The 20,068-nt window shown below is 39.3% G+C and overlaps 1 protein-coding gene across 1 annotated transcript in view; it reads right to left on the bottom strand.

Moving 5' to 3' along the window:
* The window catches only part of TEX11 (testis expressed 11), a 358,382-nt gene that overhangs the window by 52,649 nt on the left and 285,665 nt on the right, over positions 1–20,068 (bottom strand). Inside the window, exons 24-25 of the mRNA XM_007470148.1 lie at positions 17,501–17,617; positions 10,145–10,217 (exon numbers count right to left, since the gene is read on the bottom strand). Of these exons, the coding sequence (XP_007470210.1) occupies positions 10,145–10,217; positions 17,501–17,617 (190 nt within the window). The remainder of the gene's footprint in view (positions 1–10,144; positions 10,218–17,500; positions 17,618–20,068) is intronic.

Below are 20,068 nucleotides of genomic sequence, written 5' to 3'. Positions count from 1 at the left end.
ACTTAATAAGTTATGATAAGTTACTTTTAAGGAATAAGGCTGATCTTACCTCAGGTGTATGGAGTAAATGCCTACAAAGTCCTCTCAGGGAACTGTCCTGGTACCTGACTTATAGGGAGGGTTCCCAGTCTAAATGTGATAAAAAGTTCACTTCCCATAAGGCCAGGAACCTTAGTAAATTTGAAGGACCTTGAAAAAAGATGATTTTCCTCAAATTTATAAGTACTACAGGTAAATCTGGTGGAGAGAGTTTCTTGGCCTTTGTATCCTAGCAAACGATAACATACCCATGCACATTCACACACACCTATGGGCAATTCAGTTTTGAATATACTTGTAAATCCATCTCCTAATTGCCTGTGTGTGTGTGTGTTTTACTCATCTTTTGAAACAGCTGTAACATCTTACTGGTTCCTTTATTATTTAACGAGTTAAATCTTTAACGTGTTCAAAAAATGAGAACGGAAATTAAAACTCTAAAAAGAGAGAAGATGGTAGATTTGGAAACAAGCAAAGGAGATCCAAAACATACCTAGAGTTCCTAAAGAAGAAAATTGAAAAAAATAAAACCAAATGTTTAAAAATTGTTCTAGAAAAATTTCTAGACAAAGAGGAACACTTGAATTTACAAATTGAAAAAGCATTACTATATTCCAGAAAAACTGAATAAGAATCGCCAACACTCAGAAATTTCCTATTATAGTCTTTTCTGCTACCACATTTGTTTATTTTTTAATTAATAGATTTACTTTATTTTTTTACACTAAAATAAAATCCGTTTTTAATAACATTTACAACCCATCAGCCTTGGAGCTGTACCTAATGGTACATACAGACATACATATATATGTGTACGTATGTCACATTTTCTTTATCCATTCATCCTTCAATGGATACTTAGACTATTTCCATGTCTTGGCTACTGTGATAATGCTGCAGTGAACATGGTGCTGCAGATATCTCTTTGCAATAGTGATTTCATTTCCTTCGGATATATACTCAGTAGTGGGATTTCTGGATCATATGGTGGTTCTATTTTTAATTTTTTGAGGAACCTCCACATTGTTTTCCATAGTAGCTGTAAGAATTTACAGTCCCATCAACAGTGCACAAGGATTCCCTTTTCTCCACATCCTGCCTTGCCTTTTTAAATTAAAAAAAAAAATAATTTATTTTTGGCTGCACTGGGTCGTCGTTGCTGCATGTGGGCTTTTCTCTACTTGCGGAGAGCGGGGGCTACTCTTTGCTGCGGTGCACGGTCTTCTCATTGTGGTGGCTTCTCCTGTTGCAGAAGACAGGCACTAGGCATGCGGGCTTCAGCAGTTGTGGCTTGCGGGCTTAGTAGCTCTGCGGCATGTAGGATCTTTCCGGAACAGAGCTAAAACCCGTGTCCCCTGCGTTGGCAGGTGGATTCTCAATCACTACACCACCAGGGAAGCCCACTCCCTTGCCTTTTTGATGATAGCCATTCTGGGTTTTTTTGTTTAACATCTTTATTGGAGTATAATTGCTTTACAGTGGTGTGTTAGTTTCTGCATTATAACAAAGTGAATCAGTTATACATTTACATATGCCCCCATACCTCTTCCCTCTTGCATCTCCCTCCCACGTACCCTCCCTAACCCACCCCTCAAGGTGGTCACAAACCACTGAGCTGATCTCCCTGTGCTATATGGCTGATTCCCACTAGCTATCGATTTTACGTTTGGCAGTGTATATATGTCCATGCCACTCTCTCAATTTATCCCAGCTTACCCTTCCCCCTCCCCGTATCCTCAAGTCCATTCTCTAGTAGGTCTGCATCTTTATTCCCATCTCGCCCCTAGGTTCTTCATGATTTTTTTTTAGATTCCATATATATGTGTTAGTATACGGTACTTGTTTTTCTCCTTCTGACTTACTTCACTATGTATGACAGTCTCTAGGTGCCATCCACCTCACTACAAATAACTCAGTTTCATCCCTTTTTCTGGCTGAGTAATATTCCATTGTATATATGTGACACATCTCATTTATCAATTCATCTGTCGAAGGACAATTAGGCTGCTTCCATGTCCTGGCTACTGTAAACAGGGCTGCAATGAACATTTTGGTACATGATTCTTTTTGAATTATGGTTTTCTCAGGGTATATGCCCAGTAGTGGAATTGCTGGGTCGTATGGTAGTTCTATTTGCAGTTTTTAATGAATGTCCATACTGTTCTCCATAGTGGCTGTATCAATTTACATTCCCACAAACAGTGCAAGAGGGTTCCCTTTGCTCCACACCCTCTCCAGCATTTAATGTTTTTAGACTTTTGATGATGGCCATTCTGACCAGTGTGACATGATATCTCATTGTAGTTTTGATTTGCATTTCTCTAATGATTAATGATGTTGAGCATTCTTTCATGTGTCTGTTGGCAATCTGTATTTCTTCTTTGGAGAAATGTCTATTTAGGTCTTCTGCCCAGTTTTGGATTGGGTTTTTCTTTTAAATATTGAGCTGCAGCTCAGCTGCTTGTAAATTTTTGAGATTAATCCTTTGTCAGTTGCTTCATTTGCAAATATTTTGTCCCATTCTGAGGGTTGTCTTTTCTTCTTATGGTTTCCTTTGCTGTGCAAAAGATTTGCAGTTTCAAAAAGTTCCCATTTGGTTTTTTTTTTGGTTTTATTTCCATTTCTCTAGCAGGTGGGTCAAGAAGGATCTTGCTGTTATAATGTCATAGAGTGTTCTGCCTATGTTTTCCTCTAAGAGTTTGATAGTGTCTGGCCTTACATTTAGGTGTTTAATCCATTTTGAGTTTGTTTTTGTGTTTAGTGTTAGGGAGTGCTCGAATTTCATACTTTTACATCTCGCTGTCCTGTTTTTCCAGCATCACTAATTGTAGAGGCTGTCTTTTCTCCACTGTATATTCTTGCCTCCTTTATTAAAGATAAGGTGACCATATGTGCGTGGCTATATCTCTGGGCTTTCTATCTTGTTCCATTGATCTATATTTCTGTTTTTGTGCCAGTACCATACTGTCTTGATTACCTGTATCTTTGTAGTATAGTCGGAAGTCAGGGACCCTGATTATTCCAGGTCCGTTTTTCATTCTCATGATTGCTTTGGCTATTCGGGGTCTTTTGTGTTTCCATACAAATTGTGAAATTTTTTTTTCTACTTCTGTGAAAAATGCCAGTGGTAGTTTGATAGGGATTGCATTGAATCTGTAGATTGCTTTGGGTAGCAGAGTCATTTTCACAGTGTTGATTCTTCCTACCCAAGAACATGGTATATCTCTCCATCTATTTGTATCATTTTTAATTTCTTTCATCAGCATCGTAACTTTCTGCATACAGATCTTTTGCCTCCTTAGATCGATTTATACCTAGGTATTTTATTCTTTTTGTTGCAATGGTAAATGGGACTGTTTTCTTAATTTCACTTTCAGATTTTTCATCTTCACTGTATAGGAATGCCAGAGATTTCTGTGCATTAATTTTGTATCCTGCTACTTTACCAAATTCATTGATTAGCTCTAATAGTTTTCTGGTAGCATCTTTAGGATTCTCTATGTGTAGTATCATGTCATCTACAAACAGTGACAGCTTTACTTTTTCTTTTCCGACTTGGACTCCTTTTCTTTCTTTTTCTTCTCTGATTGCTGTGGCTAAAACTTCCAAAACTATGTTGAATAACAGTGGTGAGAGTGGGCAACCTTGTCTTGTTCCTGATCTTAGTGGAAATGGTTTCAGTTTTTCACCATTTAGGATGATGTTGGCTGTGGGTTTGTCATATATGGCCTTTATTATGTTGAAGAAAGTTCCCTCTATGCCTATATTCTGGAGGGGTTTTATCATAAATAGGTGTTGAATTTTGTCAAAAGCTTTCTCTACATCTATTTAGATGGTCATATGGTTTTTCTCCTTCAATTTGTTAATATGGTATATCACGTTAATTGATTTGCATATACTGAAGAAGCCTTGCATTCCTGGGATAAACCCCACTTGATCATAGTGTATGATCCTTTTAATGTGTTGTTGGATTGTGTTTGCAGTATTTTGCTGAGGATTTTTTAATCTATGTTCATCAGTGATATTGGCCTGTAGTTTTCTTTCTTTGTGACATCTTTGTCTGGTTTTGGTATCTGACTGATGGTGGCCTCACAGAAGGAGTTTGGGAGTGTTCCTCCCTCTGCTATATTTTGGAAGAGTTTGAGAAGGATAGGTGCTAGCTCTTCTCTAAATGTTTGACAGAATTCGCCTGTGAAGCCATCTGGTCCTGGGCTTTTGTTTGTTGGAAGATTTTTTAAAATTAATTATTTATTTTTGGCTGTGTTGGGACTTCGTTTCTGTGCAAGGGCTTTCTCTCGTTGCGGCTAGCGGGGGCCACTCTACATCGAGGTGATGGGCCTCTCACTATCGCGGCATCTCTTGTTGTGGAGCACAGGCTCCAGACACATAGGCTCAGTAGTTGTGCCTCACTCACCAGGCCAGTTGCTCCGTGGCATGTGGTATCTTCCCAGACCAGGGCTCAAACCCATGTCCCCTGCATTGGCAGGCAGATTCTCAACCACTGCACCACCAGGGAAGCCCCCTGTTGGAAGATTTTGAATCACAGTTTCAATTTCAGTGCTTGTGATTGGTCTGTTCATATTTTCTATTTCTTCCTGGTTCAGTCACAGAAGGTTGTGCATTTCTAAGAATTTGTCCATTTCTTCCAGGCTGTCCATTTTATTGGCATAGAGTTGCTTGTAGTAATCTCTCATGATCTTTTGTATTTCTGCAGTGTCAGTTGTTACTTTTCCTTTTTCATTTCTAATTCTATTGATTTGAGTCTTCTCCCTTTTTTTCTTGATAAGTCTGGCTAATGGTTTATCAATATTGTTTATCTTCTCAAAGAACCAGCTTTTAGTTTTATTGATCTTTGCTATCATTTCCTTCATTTCTTTTCCATTTATTTCTGATCTGATCTTTATGATTTATTTCCTTCTGCTAACTCTGGGGTTTTTTGTTCTTCTTTCTGTAATTGCTTTAGGTGTAAGGTTTGGTTGTTTATTTGAGATGTTTCTTGTTTCTTGAGGATTGTATTACTATAAACTTCCCTCTTAGAACTGCTTTTGCTGCATCCCATAGGTTTTGGGTCATCATGTTTTCATTGTCATTTGTTTCTAGGTATTTTTTGATTTCCTCTTTGATTTCTTCAGTGATCTGTTCATTATTAAGTAGTGTATTGTTTAGCCTCCATGTGTTTGTATTTCTTACAGATTTTTTCCTATAATTGATATCTAGTCTCATAGTGTTGTGGTCAGAAAAGATACTTGATACAATTTCAATTTTCTTCAATTTACCAAGGCTTCATTTGTGACCCAAGATATGATCTATCCTGGAGAATGTTCCATGAGCACTTGAGAAGAATGTGTATTCTGTTGTTTTTGGATGGAATGTCCTATAAATATCAATTAAGTCCATTTTGTTTAATGTATCATTTAAAGCTTGTGTTTCCTTATTTTCATTTTGGATGATCTGTCCATTGGTGAAAGTGGGGTGTTAAAGTCCCCTACTGTGATGGTGTTACTGTCAATTTCCCCTTTTACAGCTGTTAGTGTTTGCCTTACGTATTGAGGTGCTCCTATTTGGGGTTCATAAATATTTACAATTGTTATATCTTCTTCTTAAATTGATCACTTGATCATTATGTAGTGTCCTTCTTTGTCTCTTGTAATAGTCTTTGTTTTAAAGTCTATTTCATCTGATATGAGAATAGCTACTCCAGTATTATTTTGATTTCCTTTTGTATGGAATATCTTTTTCCGTTCCCTTACTTTCAGTCTGTATGCATCCCTAGGTCTGAAGTGGGTCTCTTGTAGACAGCACGTATACGGGTCTTGTTTTTCCATCCATTCAGACAGTCTATGTCTTTTGGTTGGAGCTTTTAATCCATTTACATGTAAGGTAATTATCGATATGTATGTTCCTATTACCATCTTCTTAGTTGTTTGTGTTTGTTATTGTAGGTCTTTTCCTTCTTTTGTGTTTCCCGCCTAGAGAAGTTCCTTTAGCATTTGTTTTAAAGCTGGTTTGGTGGTGCTGAATTCTCTTAGCTTTTGCTTGTCTGTAAAGTTCCTAATTTCTCCATCAAAGCTGAATGAGATCCTTGCTGGGTAGAGTAATCTTGGCTGCAGGTTTTTCTCCTTCATCACTTTAAATATGTCCTGCCACTCCCTTCTGGCTTGCAGAGTTTCTGCTGAAAGATCAGCTGTTAACCTTATGGGGGTTCCCTTATGTATTATGTGTTGTTTTTCCCTTGCTGCTTTTAATATTTGTTCTTTGTATTTAATTTTTGATAGTTTGATTAATATGTGTCTTGGCGTGTTTCTCCTTGGATTTATCCTGTATGGGACTGTCTGTGCTTTCTGGACTTGATTAACTATTTCCTTTCCCATATTAGGGAAGTTTTCAACTATAATCTCTTCAAATATTTTCTCACTCCCTTTCTTTTCTTCTTCTTCTTCTGGGACCCCTATCATTCTAATGTTGGTGCGTTTAATGTTGTCCCAGAGGTCTCTGAGACTGTCCTCAGTTCTTTTCATTCTCTTTTTCTTTATTCTGCTCTGCAGTAGTTTTTTCCACTGTTTTATCTTCCAGGTCACTTATCCGTTCTCCTGCCCCAGTTATTCTGCTATTGATCCCTTCTAGAGAATTTAAAATTTCTTTTATTGTGTTGTTCATCACTGTTTGTTTGCTCTTTAGTTTTTCTAGGTCCTTCTTAAATGTTTCTTGTATTTTCTCCATTCTATTTCCAAGATTTTGGATCTTTACTAGCATTATTCTGAATTCTTTTTCAGGTAGGCTGCCTATTTCGTCTTCATTTATTAGGTGTGGTGGGTTTTTGCCTTGCTCCTTCATCTGTTGTGTGTTTCTGTGTCTTCTCATTTTGCTTAACTTACTGTGTTTGGGGTCTCCTTCTTGCAGCCTGCAGGTTCATAATTCCTGTTGTTTTTGGTGTCTGTAGGCAGTGGCTAAGGTTGGTTCAGTGGGTTGTGTAGGCTTCCTGGTGGAGGGGACTAGTGCCTGTGTTCTGGTGGATGACGCTGGATCTTGTCTTTCTGGTGGGCAAGTCCACGTCTGGTGGTGTGTTTTGGGGTGTCTGTGGCCTTACTATGGTTTTAGGCAGCCGCTCTGCTAATGGATGGGGTTGTGTTCCTGTCTTGGTAGTTGTTTGGCATAGGGTGTCCAGCACTGTAGCTTGCTGGTCATTGAGTGGAGCTGGGTCTTGGTGCTGAGATGGAGATCTCTGGGAGATTTTCACCGTTTGATGTTATGTGGAGCTGGGAGGTCTCTTGTGGAACAGTGTACTGAACTTGGCTCTCACACCTCAGTGTCACAGCCCTGACACCTGGCTGGAGCACCAAGAGCCTGTCCTCCACACGGCTTTTGCAGCTTGAAGTTCTTTATCACCTTGTAAGTCACCCAACAGCAAAGATTAATTTCTCCCAGGTTGGTCTGTGGGTTGGCTGCAGTGCAATTTAGGTTTGATCCACATGCGTTTCATTTCCAGGTGCCAGGTGGAAGAGCATCGGCACAGGGGCACGCTTGTATCCTGGTGCAGGAAGGAGCACCAATGATATCCATTCTTTAAAGCAGTTTTAGGTTCACAGCAAAATTGAGTGGAACATACTGAGTGCTCCCATATATACCCTATCCCCCACTGTATACAACCTCGCCCACTATTGACATCCTGTACCATAGTGGTACATTTGTTACAATCAATGAATCTACAGTGACATATCATTTTTACCGAAATTCCATAGGTTACATTAGGATTCACTCTTGGTGTTGTACATTCTATGGATTTTGTCAAATGTATAACATGTATCCACCACTGTAGTACTATACACAATAGTTTCACTGCCCTAAAAATTTTCTGTGTTCTATCTATTCAACCCTCCTTCCACAACTCACCCCTGGCAACCAATGTTCCTTTTATTGTCTCCATAGTTTTGTCTTTTCTGGAATGTCATATAGTTGGAATCATATAGTATGTGGTGTTTTCAGATTGGCTTCCTTCACTTAGTAATATGCATTTAAGTTTCCTTCATGTCTTTTCATGGCTTAATAGTTCATTTCTTCACAATCCTGAATAATATTTCATTGTTTGGACATTCCACAGTTTATCCATTCACCTACTGAAGGACATCTTGGTTGCTTCCAAATTTTAGCAATTGTGAATAAAGTGCTATAAACATCCATGTACAGGTCTTTTCATGGACATAAGTTTTCAATTTATTTGGGTAAATACCAGGGAGCACAGCTGCTGGATTGTATAGCAAGAGAATGCTTAGTTTTGTAAGAAACTGCCAAGCTGTCTTTCAACGTGGCTAAACCATTTTTCATTCCTGTCAGCAATGAATGAGCATCCCTGTTGCTGCACATACTTAGCAGCATTTGGTGTTTTCAGTGTTTTAAATTTTTCCATTCTAACAGGTGTGTAGTGGCATTTCATTGTTGTTTAAGTTTGCAAGTCTCTAATGACATAGATAGATAGATGACAGACAGATATACATATAGATAGATAGATAGGTAAGAGTCTAGCTGTGTTCCTAGAAAGAAGAAATTGACTTTTCATTAGACAGCTAGCATTCTGATATACTTTTACTCTTTTTTTTTTTGCGGTACGATGGCGTCTCACTGTTGTGGCCTCTCCCGTTGCGGAGCACAGGCTCCGGACGCGCAGGCTCAGCGGCCATGGCTCACGGGCCCAGCCGCTCCGCGGCATGTGGGATCCTCCCGGACCGGGGCATGAACCCGTGTTCCCTGCATCGGCAGGCGGACTCCCAACCACTGCACCACGAGGGAAGCCCCTGATATACTTTTTAAATAAAAGGCACTGATGGTATGAATTTCATGCTGAGCACTGCTTTAGTAATTCAGATTCTGTTATGAGGTATTCTTGTTACCATGATTTTCTGGATTTTCCATTATTACTGTTGTTTAAAATGTCCAACTGGTCAAGGGTTTTGTTTCCTGATTCCATTATTAATTTCCAGTTTTACTGCATTGTGATCAGATAATGTTGTCTGTTTTACTTCTATGTCTTAGAATTTATTCACGTTTTTCCTTTTTTTATTCAGGTTTTTCTTGTGATCAATTTTGTAAATGTTCAAAGGGCACATGAAACGAAAATGAGTTTTCTATTCTCAGGCTATAAAGTACGTTTTCAGGCTATAGAGTACATTTCTATTAAATCTTCCATACTAAGAATGTTATTTAGGTATTCTCTGTCCTTTCTTTTTATTATTTGTATTCTTTTAAATTCCTGCCATAGATTGAGAGAGGTGAACTAACTTTCATGTGTTTATGTTCTTCCTTATAATTCCTATAGTTTGATATCAAAATCCATCAAAGATATCATGCATGAACACACACAAAATGACAGACCAATAATTTCTAAATATTAGGAAGCCAAATTCATCAGCCTTTTAAAAAATAATAATACACCATGACCAAACAGGGGTTATTCCAGAAATGCAACAATGACTCAATTTTAGGAAATATATTATTATTATAAATCAATATATTAATACTTCAAAAGAGAAAAACCATATGATTATCTCTATAGAAGCTTAAAAGGCATGTAATTCAATTCAATATCTATTGAGTTTTAAAAAAATTCTAACTAAAAGAGAAACAGATGGACATAATAAAGTCTATCTAGTAACACCATCCTTAATCAGGAAACAGTAGCAAGCTACTATGTAAGTTCAAAAGGTTTACTATTATTTTGATTATTTCATAACAAAATGTTAGCAGTATCCGGCATTGTAATTTTGGTTTGGAAGACTCTGTACCCTACATTTAGTCGAAGTTAAATCTTGATTAAGTTAGACATCAAATCTAGTGACCTAAGAGCAATAAAGTCATGTTGAACAATTATGGTCCTATTTTTATACTCAATACTATACTTCAATAAAAATCAAGGTAAAAAATGTTCTTACTCTAAGTAGTATGCCAAAGAGTCAAAATACAGACATACCATGGGGAAAAGCTAGCTCTTAAAGAATCATTTGACTGGTTATCGAGTATTGCATTGGGACAAATTTCTGGTGATAAAGACTAGGTTAGTAAGATTTGAAACCCCTTTTATAACTGTGTTACCAAACTCCCAGTCCCACTGTACCTGTTTCTTTCAGGAGATTCCAGATGTCTCTGCATTTATGGATCTGCTCAAGTGCACGATTCAGTAACATGGTCTATTTGGTAAGAAAGCCATGAGAAAATTAGTCTTAACCAAACCAAACTTTAAGCAAATAAAAATATCATTTTCACTAAAAACAGTTAAAAATAAAACTATAGAAAAGTGAAAGTATAAAGTGAGTATCTGGAATTTATATATAAATATTAGCCTCTCTCTATATTTTTTTACTTTTCCTTAATGTTCCAGGAAAATGAGGATTATACAGAAAATCTTGAACATTATCAATTTCTTTAATAATCTAGGATAGAAGAGAAGCACTTCCAGAATGGTGGTATGAGGAGAGCCATGGATCTTCTCCCCAGCAAAACTACCATAACTGGTGAGAATTTTAAAACACAATCATGTAAAGTCTCAGGAAATTGCCCTGAGGGCATATAGCAAATGGGGAAACATCTATTCCAGGAAATCTACTAAGTCTCAGTAAGAACAGTGAATACCTGTAGCAGTTGAGCCATGATCTGCTCACTCTCCCCCAAGCTCAGTGTGATGTAAGTGCACTTTAGGTGGGTGTGGCCAAGAAGATGGGGCTCACTCTATCCTTAGTTTCCAGGCTAGGGATGACCAGAATGGGCATGCTGCCAGTACTTCTCATCCCCCTCCCCAAGATCTGTATTGCATGAGTTCTATTATAAACAGGCACAACTGAGAAGACTTGAGCTCTCTTTTTCTACCTAGTCCCCATACCAGACATTGCAAATTGGGTCTCAATTGCCCTCACCTCAGCTTGCTTATAAGAGTTTCCACGCTGGAAGAGGCAAGCCAACAATGCTAGGGACTATGACTTTTGCCTAGCCCTGACTCACAGAGCTGTACTGTCACTCTGATACAAATGGGTCACTGTCCCTGCCTCTAGTTTCAAAGCAGTGGTACAGAGTTTCTGCTCAGGAGGAGAGGAAGGCCATTAGAAGAGTGAGCTCTGTAGTCACCCTAAGGAGACTGACTTTTATGGAAATAGAATTTGAGGAAGTTCGAGTCTAAGGGCACTAACAAAAAAGTGGAGATTTTGGTGTGGGCAATTAAGAGGAGGTTGGTAACTAATGATATTGACAAGCCAAACAGTAGACCAGCTAGAAGTTTACAGAGAGAACCAGGGGAAGAGAAAGCTAAGAAGATTCCCTATCCCTTCAAAGGGGCCTTACTTTAATTGGATCAGACTGTGGAGCAATTTATGCCAAAAAGCATTTTCAAACACTCACATGCACGTGTGTGCACACGCATGCACACGCGCATGCACGCGCACACACACACAGCAGTCACCTAGTAATTAGTCAAGACTTACATCTGTGTGTGATACCAATAAAAGAAGCCCGTTCAGAAGCTTAACAGGGAGATCACAGAAAGAGATAGTCAAAAATAACCCTGCTAAAACTTCTTTCATCCCTTTTCAGGGGAGGGGTCAGGGTGACTGCAAAGGCAAAGACTATAATCTCTGACAAGTAATATCAGAAGCTGTATACTACTATACAGCTGTGGGAAATAGACTGCACTGAACTAGCCCAGCCAAATCACTAAACAAATAAACAAGCAAATATTAACAGCAAGTCCCAGATGGGGGGGAATCAGTATCCAAAGCTGTTCCAATATATTATGCAAAATGTCCAGTATTCAACAAAAAATTATAAGATATGCAAAGAAACAAGAAGTATGACCCATACACAGGAATACACAGGAATAAAGTAGGCAACTGGAACTGACTTTGGAAAGGTCCAAGGTTGGAATTTAGCAGACGCAGATTTCAAAGTAGCTATTCTAAATATGTTCAAACAACTAAAGGAAACCACACTTAAAGAAGGAAGGTATGATGACAATGTCAGTAAATGCAGAATCTTGATTAAAAAGGCAGTGGGATAACATATTCAATGTAATGAAATAAAATATCAGTCATCCAAGAATCTAATATCCAGCAAAACTATCTTTCAGAGCTGAAAGCAAAATAAGTTCTCAGATTTAAAAAAGCTGAGAATCTTTTTGCTAGCAGAACCATTTTATAAAAATGCTAAGAGAGATTCTTCAGGGTGAAAGCAAGTGAAACCAGACAGTAATCTGAATCCAAAGGAAAAAACAAAGTGTACTGATAAAAGTAATTACGTAACTGTAAAAGAAAGTATAAATATATATTTCTTCTTTCTTCTCGTTTTAAAAAAACAACTGTATAAAACTATATATAGTTTTTTAAATACCATTTCACCAACCCAAGAAGAAAATACATTCTTTCTCAAGCACACACGGCACTTTATCCAGGACAGACCATTTGTTAGGCCACAACACAGACTTCAAATAAATTTAAAATAACTTGAAGTCGGGCTTCCCTGGTGGCACAGTGGTTGAGAGTCCGCCTGCCGATGCAGGTGACATGGGGTCGTGCCCCGGTCCGGGAAGATCCCACATGCCATGGAGCGGCTAGGCCCGTGAGTCATGGCCACTGAGCCTGCGCGTTCGGAGCCTGTGCTCCACAATGGGAGAGGCCACAACAGTGAGAGACCCGCATACCACAAAAAAAAATAATAATAAAATAACTTGAAGTCACACAAAGTATGTACTCTGTCCACAGTGGAACAAGATTAGAAATCAGTAAGATAATAATAAATAATAATAAACTTGGGAAACAAACATATGGATATTAAACAATAGATTCCTAAATAAAGAATGGGTCAAAGAAGAAATCAGAATGAAAATTAGAAAATATTTTGTGATGAATGAAAAGAGAAAAACAAACAAACCAATACTTATGGAATGCTGCTTAAGCTATGATGCTATGGTCTGAATGTATGCCCCCAAATTCATATGTTAAAATCATACCCTGAAGGTGAAGGTATTAGCAGGTGGGGCCTTTGAGAGATGCTAAAGTCATAAGGATGCAGCCCTCATACTTGAGATTTGTGCTTTTTATAAGAAGGTTCCAAAGAGATCCTTGGCGCTTTCCGTCATGGGAGGACACAGCAAAAAGGTGTCAGCTATAAAGGAGGAAGAGAGACCTCATCAGAGAACACAACTATGCTGGCACCTTGATCTTGGGACTTTCAGCATCCAGAACGGTGAGAAATAAATTCTGTTGTTTATAAGCTACCCAGTCTATTGTGTTTTGTTATAGCAGCTTGAATGGACTGAGACAGAAAATTGGTACTGATTGGTGGGGTGCTGCTGAAACAAATACCTAAAAGTATGGAAGCAGCTTTGGAACTGGGTAATGGGCAGAGACTGGAAGAGTTTGGAGGTGCATGCTAGAAAGTCTACTTTGCCATGAATGGACTGTTCAGGGAAATTCTCTTGAGGACCAAGAAAGAGAAGAGGAGAGCTGTAGAGAAAGCCTCAGTCTTCTTAGAGAATATCTAAGTGGTTGTGAACTGAATGTTGGTAGAAATATGGATAGTAAATGTCATTCTGATGAGGTCTCAGATGGAAATGAGGAACACTGGAAACTAGAGGAAAGGAGGAAAGGCCATCCTTGCTATGAAGTGGCAAAGAGCTTGGCTGAATTGTGCTTGTGTTCCCAGTGTTTTATAGAAGTTAGTACTTGTGAGCGATGAAATTGATATTTGGCTGAAGAAATTTCTAAGCAAAGTGTTGAAGAGTGGCTTGGTTTCTCTTGAATGCTTATAGTAAAATGTGAGAAGAGAGAAATGATTTAAAGGTGAAATTGTGAATCGAAAATTAAGCAGAGGGGCTTCCCTGGTGGCGCAGTGGTTGAGAGTCCGCCTGCCGATGCAGGGGACACGGGTTCGTGCCCTGGTCCGTGAAGATCCCACATGCCGTGGAGCGACTGGGCCTGTGAACCACGGCTGCTGAGCCTGCGTGTCCGGAGCCTGTGCTCCGCAACGGAAGAGGCCACAACAGTGAGAGGCCCGCGTACCGGAAAAAAAAAAAATAAGCAGAATTTTAAAATGTGGAAAATTCTCAGCCCATTAATATTGAAAGAAATAAGAAAGCATCAAAGGGAGAGAACACCAAGGGTGTGGCTGAATTGATAAGAGATTGCTGTGGATGAACCATCTCAACAGAAGCTAGGAGCTATTCATCAAGACAATGGGCAGATTGGTCAGCCATCTAAACAGAAGCCAGGACCTATTGTCCAAGGCAAAGGAAGAATAACCTCAACAGCAGATCAGAGATCTTTGGGGCTGGCCCTCCCATCACGGACCCAGAGTACAAGGGCCTGCGGAGCAGAAGGATTTCAAAGGAGGGGCCCACTGCAGCCCAGAGCCATCTCATCTCCTGGGCTGTGCTCCTCAAGTTCCCACACCATGCTCCTCAGACACCCCAAGTGCAATACAGGCTGCTGTGGTTGTCCCTCCAGAAGGCATAGTTTGCAAACCTCTGGAAGGCATCAGCTTGGTGTTTTCTCCCCGGTATTCACAGTCCAAGAGCTGGGGGGCACTGCTGCCCTCTCCTAAATTTCAAAAGATGCCCCAGAGACCGTCAGGGCCCAGGTAAAGAACCTCTGTAGGGGAGAACCACTGCAGAAAGCCCTCACTAGGGCAATGCCCCACAGAGCCTCCTACCCCAGACCAGTAGAGCCACCTTGTGGAATTCCAGCCTGAACCCTAACTTGTGAGAGCTGCAGCATGTACTTCACCTGGCAGAGCCATGCAGGTGGAGTCTAGAGGCTTGGGGGCCCAACTGTAGCCCCAGTGGGTTCAAAATGTGGGGCACCAAGACAAGGAGGATTGTTTTTTAAGCCTTGGGGTTTAATGTTTTCTCCATTAGGTTTTGGGCTTACCTTTGTAAGCAGCTCTTTGTAGGAAACTGCCCTCAGCAGGAAAACCCTTTTCTTGTCAATTTAGCAAAGCTATATTGTAACTAACTTTTAAATCAGGCATCCCCATGCTCTACTCATCTTTGGCCCAAGCACACCTTTCAAATCTTTTGATCACACAATACCTTGTCTAACCTGTTGGTTCTTTTCTTAGATCAAAGAAGTAGAAATGAAGGATAAGTAGTTAACAGAATCAGATCTCTTCCCTAGCTTCCCCTTCAGTAACAAATTGTCCTGTTCTAGGATAAAGATGTGGTTCCTTGATGACTTACAATTACTATATATATTTTAAAGCATCCCTCACTTTCCCCAACTCATACTCAGGAGACTAGATGCAATGTTGATAGGATTATGCAGTCTATCTATATTGCTTCATAATATACTTATTTGGAAATACTTCAGTTGATGAGGATTTAGAGAACAAGGAACAGATGTAAATAATAGAATCCAACAAATCTTCATTAGAGAAAGAACACCATGGTCTAACTCATAGGGGCCAGACTAACATGGGGAAAGGCAGAAGTACATCTTCAATTATCTAAACAGATATCCTTTCAAAAGCAAAGAAGATTATAGAAAGGTTACTAGGTTAGAGAGTTCTTAGGAAACATAAGTGTGTGCAAGAGAAAGAACACAGGAAAAAAAGAACAGTGTTAGAAACAAACAAAATAATTAAGGATCATACTTAAGAGTTTGTGAAATTTCCCTCACATCAATTTGATCTCTATTCACTGAGATACAAATTTAACAGACTCAGGACTACCAACTTAAGAGGGAAAGCTTTTAAAAAGTTAAAACTGCTATGTGAAAACAAGATGTTATTGTTTTCTTAGTAAAGCAAAAGACCTTATTGTAAGAATACCATTGAAAAGGAGCACGACCTTGTGGGGCCCTCCTGGGGAATAAAAACCTTTCCGTTCGCCCATTTCTTGTTTGTAGAATAAAGGCTTTCAGCCTCCTAGACCTTCCCTGAGTTCCAAAGGGCAGATTCAAAGTTACTAATTAGAAGAGTGAGGGAATGCAGAAAGAAAACAATACTGCAGGATGGTGGTCCTGGTTCCTCCTTGGGGGATGTGGAAACAGTTTGATATATATCTCTGAGTTCTTCTACAGGAACTAAGGCCCCCACCCAGGTGGAGGATGATAAAGTTTAGGCTGAGCACAAGCATGTGGACCCCAGACTGGTTGGAACCAGAAGGCGATTGAGATTCCTGGAACACCATCCTCACCACCAACCAATCAGAGGAGGGTTACACACTCTGCATCACCTTCCCCCCAAATTTTGCATATAAAAACTTCTTCCCTGAAATCCATTGGGGAGTTTGGGTCTTTTGAGCGTGAGCCACCCGTTCTCCTTGCAAGGCCCTTGCAATAAGCCTTTCTCTGCTCCAAACTCTGACATTTCAGTTTGTTTGGCCTCACTGTGTGTGGGGCATACGAACTTGAGTTCGACAACACCCTTACTTGTTAAGAAGCAAAATGTTTGTTTTGGTTTTGCTCTGAGGCTCGTAGATTCTTTTTTTCATCTTCTTTTATGATGGAAAAGTTTCTAAAAAGAAGCCCCTTTACTCCTCAGGACAACGACTTTATCTTCTTTATCCCCAGTACCTAGCAGAGTGCTTGGTACTCATGTTTTTCGAGTTGAACTCAACAAGGGAAGAGAAAGAAAACAAAATATGTTGGCAGAGATCTGCTAAGAGTTTGTTCCAGATGTGAAGAATCATATAAAAGAACAGATTAACAGAAGGAAGAGAATAAGCACCAAGAAGGATTTTATACCAACTGGAAAGAAAAGAAGCTGGTAGGTATGGGAAATTCGGACGTTTACTTTGTCTAGGGAAGAGAAAAAAGCATAGAGACCTAGAACTTAAAACCATACAAAAATGCTAGTGGTCCAACTTGGTGACAACTTTCTTAGCTTGAAAGAAGGAAGGTAAAGAACTAAAGACAAACCAAAGAATACTCTGGTAGATGGGAGAGCAAGATGTTGATGTTGGTATCTCCTAAAAGGGGTAAGGTTTAAGCTGAGAGTGGAATTCAGGTAAAAGTAGGAATTCTGTCTTCTTGTTAAAATTGAGTTAATGAGAAAATATTTAAGAATGTGGGCCAAAGAAAGCAAATGCAATTGAGTGACGAAAAACAAGCCAACTAAATAATTTCAGATGGCGATCAAAGCTGTTGAAGTAAATGAGTGCTTCCTTAGAGGATGTGTGAAAGGAAACAGAAATAGAGAAGACACTCCTATGGACCATATGTGATCACAGGGACATGATTAAGATAAAGAATATTTCAAAACAGATTCAGAAATAATGATCCATGGCAAGGGGCATTTTAAAAGAAGAGGCCAAGCCAAATGTGACCTTTCCTTAGGAAGGAAGTAGCCATTACAAATCTCTGAAATCAACATGTTGCTAGAATGGAGGGAAGGATTCTTTAAAGAGAATCAAAAACAATTGCATCAGGGAAAGCAAACATACCAAACAGCACACTGAATGCTTGTGTTTTTCCTGAAGGTTGCACATTACCTGTTCGCAAATGGTTGAAGCTTTTCTCCCTTTCTCTAGATCAACTGCAGATGCCACAAGTAAACATGTTTTCTGTGCAATCAGAATTGCTTGATCAGAAGGACAAAACTGGGACAGCTGATAAGAAATAACCAGAACATCAGTGAATAGTGAGAATTCTGCCAGGTGAACACAAACAATCAGAATGAAAATCAGCAAAATCCTGTCTGAATGACAAAATTCAGCTGGAAAAGCACATCTCACCTTAAAAATGATATAGACTATAACACTGATTTATGGTTTTAATTTTCTATTACTTTCTATTGTTTTTTTAGCACCTTTCTAGAGATTAAAAAGCTTCATTTCTCCACAATTTTCCTATCTTTCCCAATGACAAGTACTGTCATTTGGCCCTGTATTTCTATCTAGTGATTTACTTCTTGGTTTATGTTGTAATTTCTAAGTGATTTTCCCCCTGGCAAATAGATTTCCCCTTTGCACAGAACAGAGCTGAAATTAGTACCTACATTGTTCATGGTTGAAAGAGACAATGTCAAATCTTGACAGGCATTAGGCATAACCTCATCATTAAACCTTGTCCTCCAGCTTTAGAAAAAAATCCCAGGGGGTGTGCTCAGAGCAGGGGGCCTGAAGAAATGGCTCCTCTATTTACAACACACCCAACAGAAATTTGAGTTCATTGTGACAAGGGGCACAAACTTGTGGCCTTCCTATGAACAAATACCCAACACATGTCCCCCTGTAGCTCCACATAGCTTCTGGGTAGGACCAGTGGGACAGGTCTCAATATTGGAAGAAAAGCTACAGTATTTAGTGGGGAGGTTTGCCACCTAGAGCCAGTGAGGTCCACACATGAGTGGGCCATAAGTGGTCTTACAGACATAAAGACTTTGAATCTCTTTATTCAAGAGAAAAAAAATAGATTCCAACTATATGCCATTCTGGAAAAGCAAAACTATGGAGACAATAAAAAGTTCAATGGTTGCCAGGAGTTTCGGGGGTAGAGGGGAGCTGAATACACAGAGTACAGAAGTTTTTATTGAGCAGTGAAATACTTTGTATGACATTATAATGATGGATATATGTCATTATACTTTTGTCCAAACCCACAGAACGTGCAACACTACTCACTTCAATAAAGTGAACCCTAAGGTGAACTGGGGACTGTGGTTTTATGATGTGTCAATGCAGTTTGTCCTTGGTTTAAAAAAGAAAAGGGGGCTTCCCTGGTGGTGCAGTGGTTGAGAGTCTGCCTGCTGATGCGGGGTACACGGGTTCGTGCCCTGGTCCGGGAGGATCCCACATGCCGCGGAGCGGCTGGGCCCATATGCCATGGCCGCTGAGCCTGCACGTCCGGAGCCTGTGCTCCGCAACGGGAGAGGCCACAGCAGTGAGAGGCCCGCGTACCACACACAAGAAAGAAAAGGTACGACTCTGTTGATAATGGCTACGCATGTGTCGGGACAGGGTATATGGGGGAATTTCTGTACCTTCCTGTCAATTTTGTGGTAAACCTAAAACTGCTTAAAAAAAAAAAGTCTCAAAAAAAAAAAGAGAATTAACACTCAGGGTAGACATTTTTGGCAAAACTTTTGTTTCGCTTATATATGCATGCATATTATATATGTGTGTTTGTTGGACTGTGATGTAAAAGGTATTTTTTAGATCAAAAGAGTTTGCAGGCCACTGTAGTTAAGTTATACTAGCAAATAAAAGCACAAATTAACCTCACAAAAACCCCCAAACCTCCCAGCTTTGTAGTACAGTAAAATTCTAGGCTACTTGATTCTAACATGGAATCCGACTAGTGCTATCATGAATGTCAAAACTGAGGCTAATTTATTTCACCTAATTAAAATAGCAATTATACCTAAACTTTCAAACATTATTTCTTAATCTCCCCAAATATTTAGTGATCATAATCATCACCATCACTTAACAAATAGCATTTCAAGACACCCAATCTCTGTACATTTCAGGTGACTCGTATATAAAATGAGGGAGTTTTGCTAGATTATCTCTATAGTTCTTTCCAGTTCTAAAACATTTAATCTACCTCAACATATCAGACTGCATACTCCTGAATGTGTATGAGGGATATTCTTTGCCACCTCTCCTTTCATCCTCTAATCAATACTTGATCCTCTTTCTGGCATTTAATCTCTACCTTGGAGGATAACACCTATTTTAAAAGGCTTATAACTGCAAAACAAGCTCACAAATCCTTACACACAAAACCTGCTCTCGGAAAAATTATAAAGTAGGTCCAAGCTTCTTAGCATCCTTTTAACCTCCTGTTGTCCCCAGATACCTATTCAATATTCCTATACACTTATACCCATAACCCTTCCTAATGTTTTGGTAATTGACAACTTCTTAGAGTATTCCCTCCTAAAGATAGTTATATTTTGATATAGGTTCTGAGAGACTGAAATTCCTTCAAAGATAAAGGAATAAGTCTCTTATGGTAGAACTTTAGGCTCCATGATGGTTGTTTGTGATATTTCGGTATGGGGAGACCTGCCTCATGTTCTCATATTATACCCTATAGGGATCAAATTCCCCTTA

Source organism: Lipotes vexillifer, unplaced genomic scaffold (assembly GCF_000442215.2).
Source record: "Lipotes vexillifer unplaced genomic scaffold, Lipotes_vexillifer_v1.1 scaffold926, whole genome shotgun sequence".
Taxonomy (NCBI): domain Eukaryota; kingdom Metazoa; phylum Chordata; class Mammalia; order Artiodactyla; family Lipotidae; genus Lipotes; species Lipotes vexillifer.
Note: the sequence above shows the minus strand (reverse complement) of the source record. Positions and strands in the feature narration are given on the sequence as shown.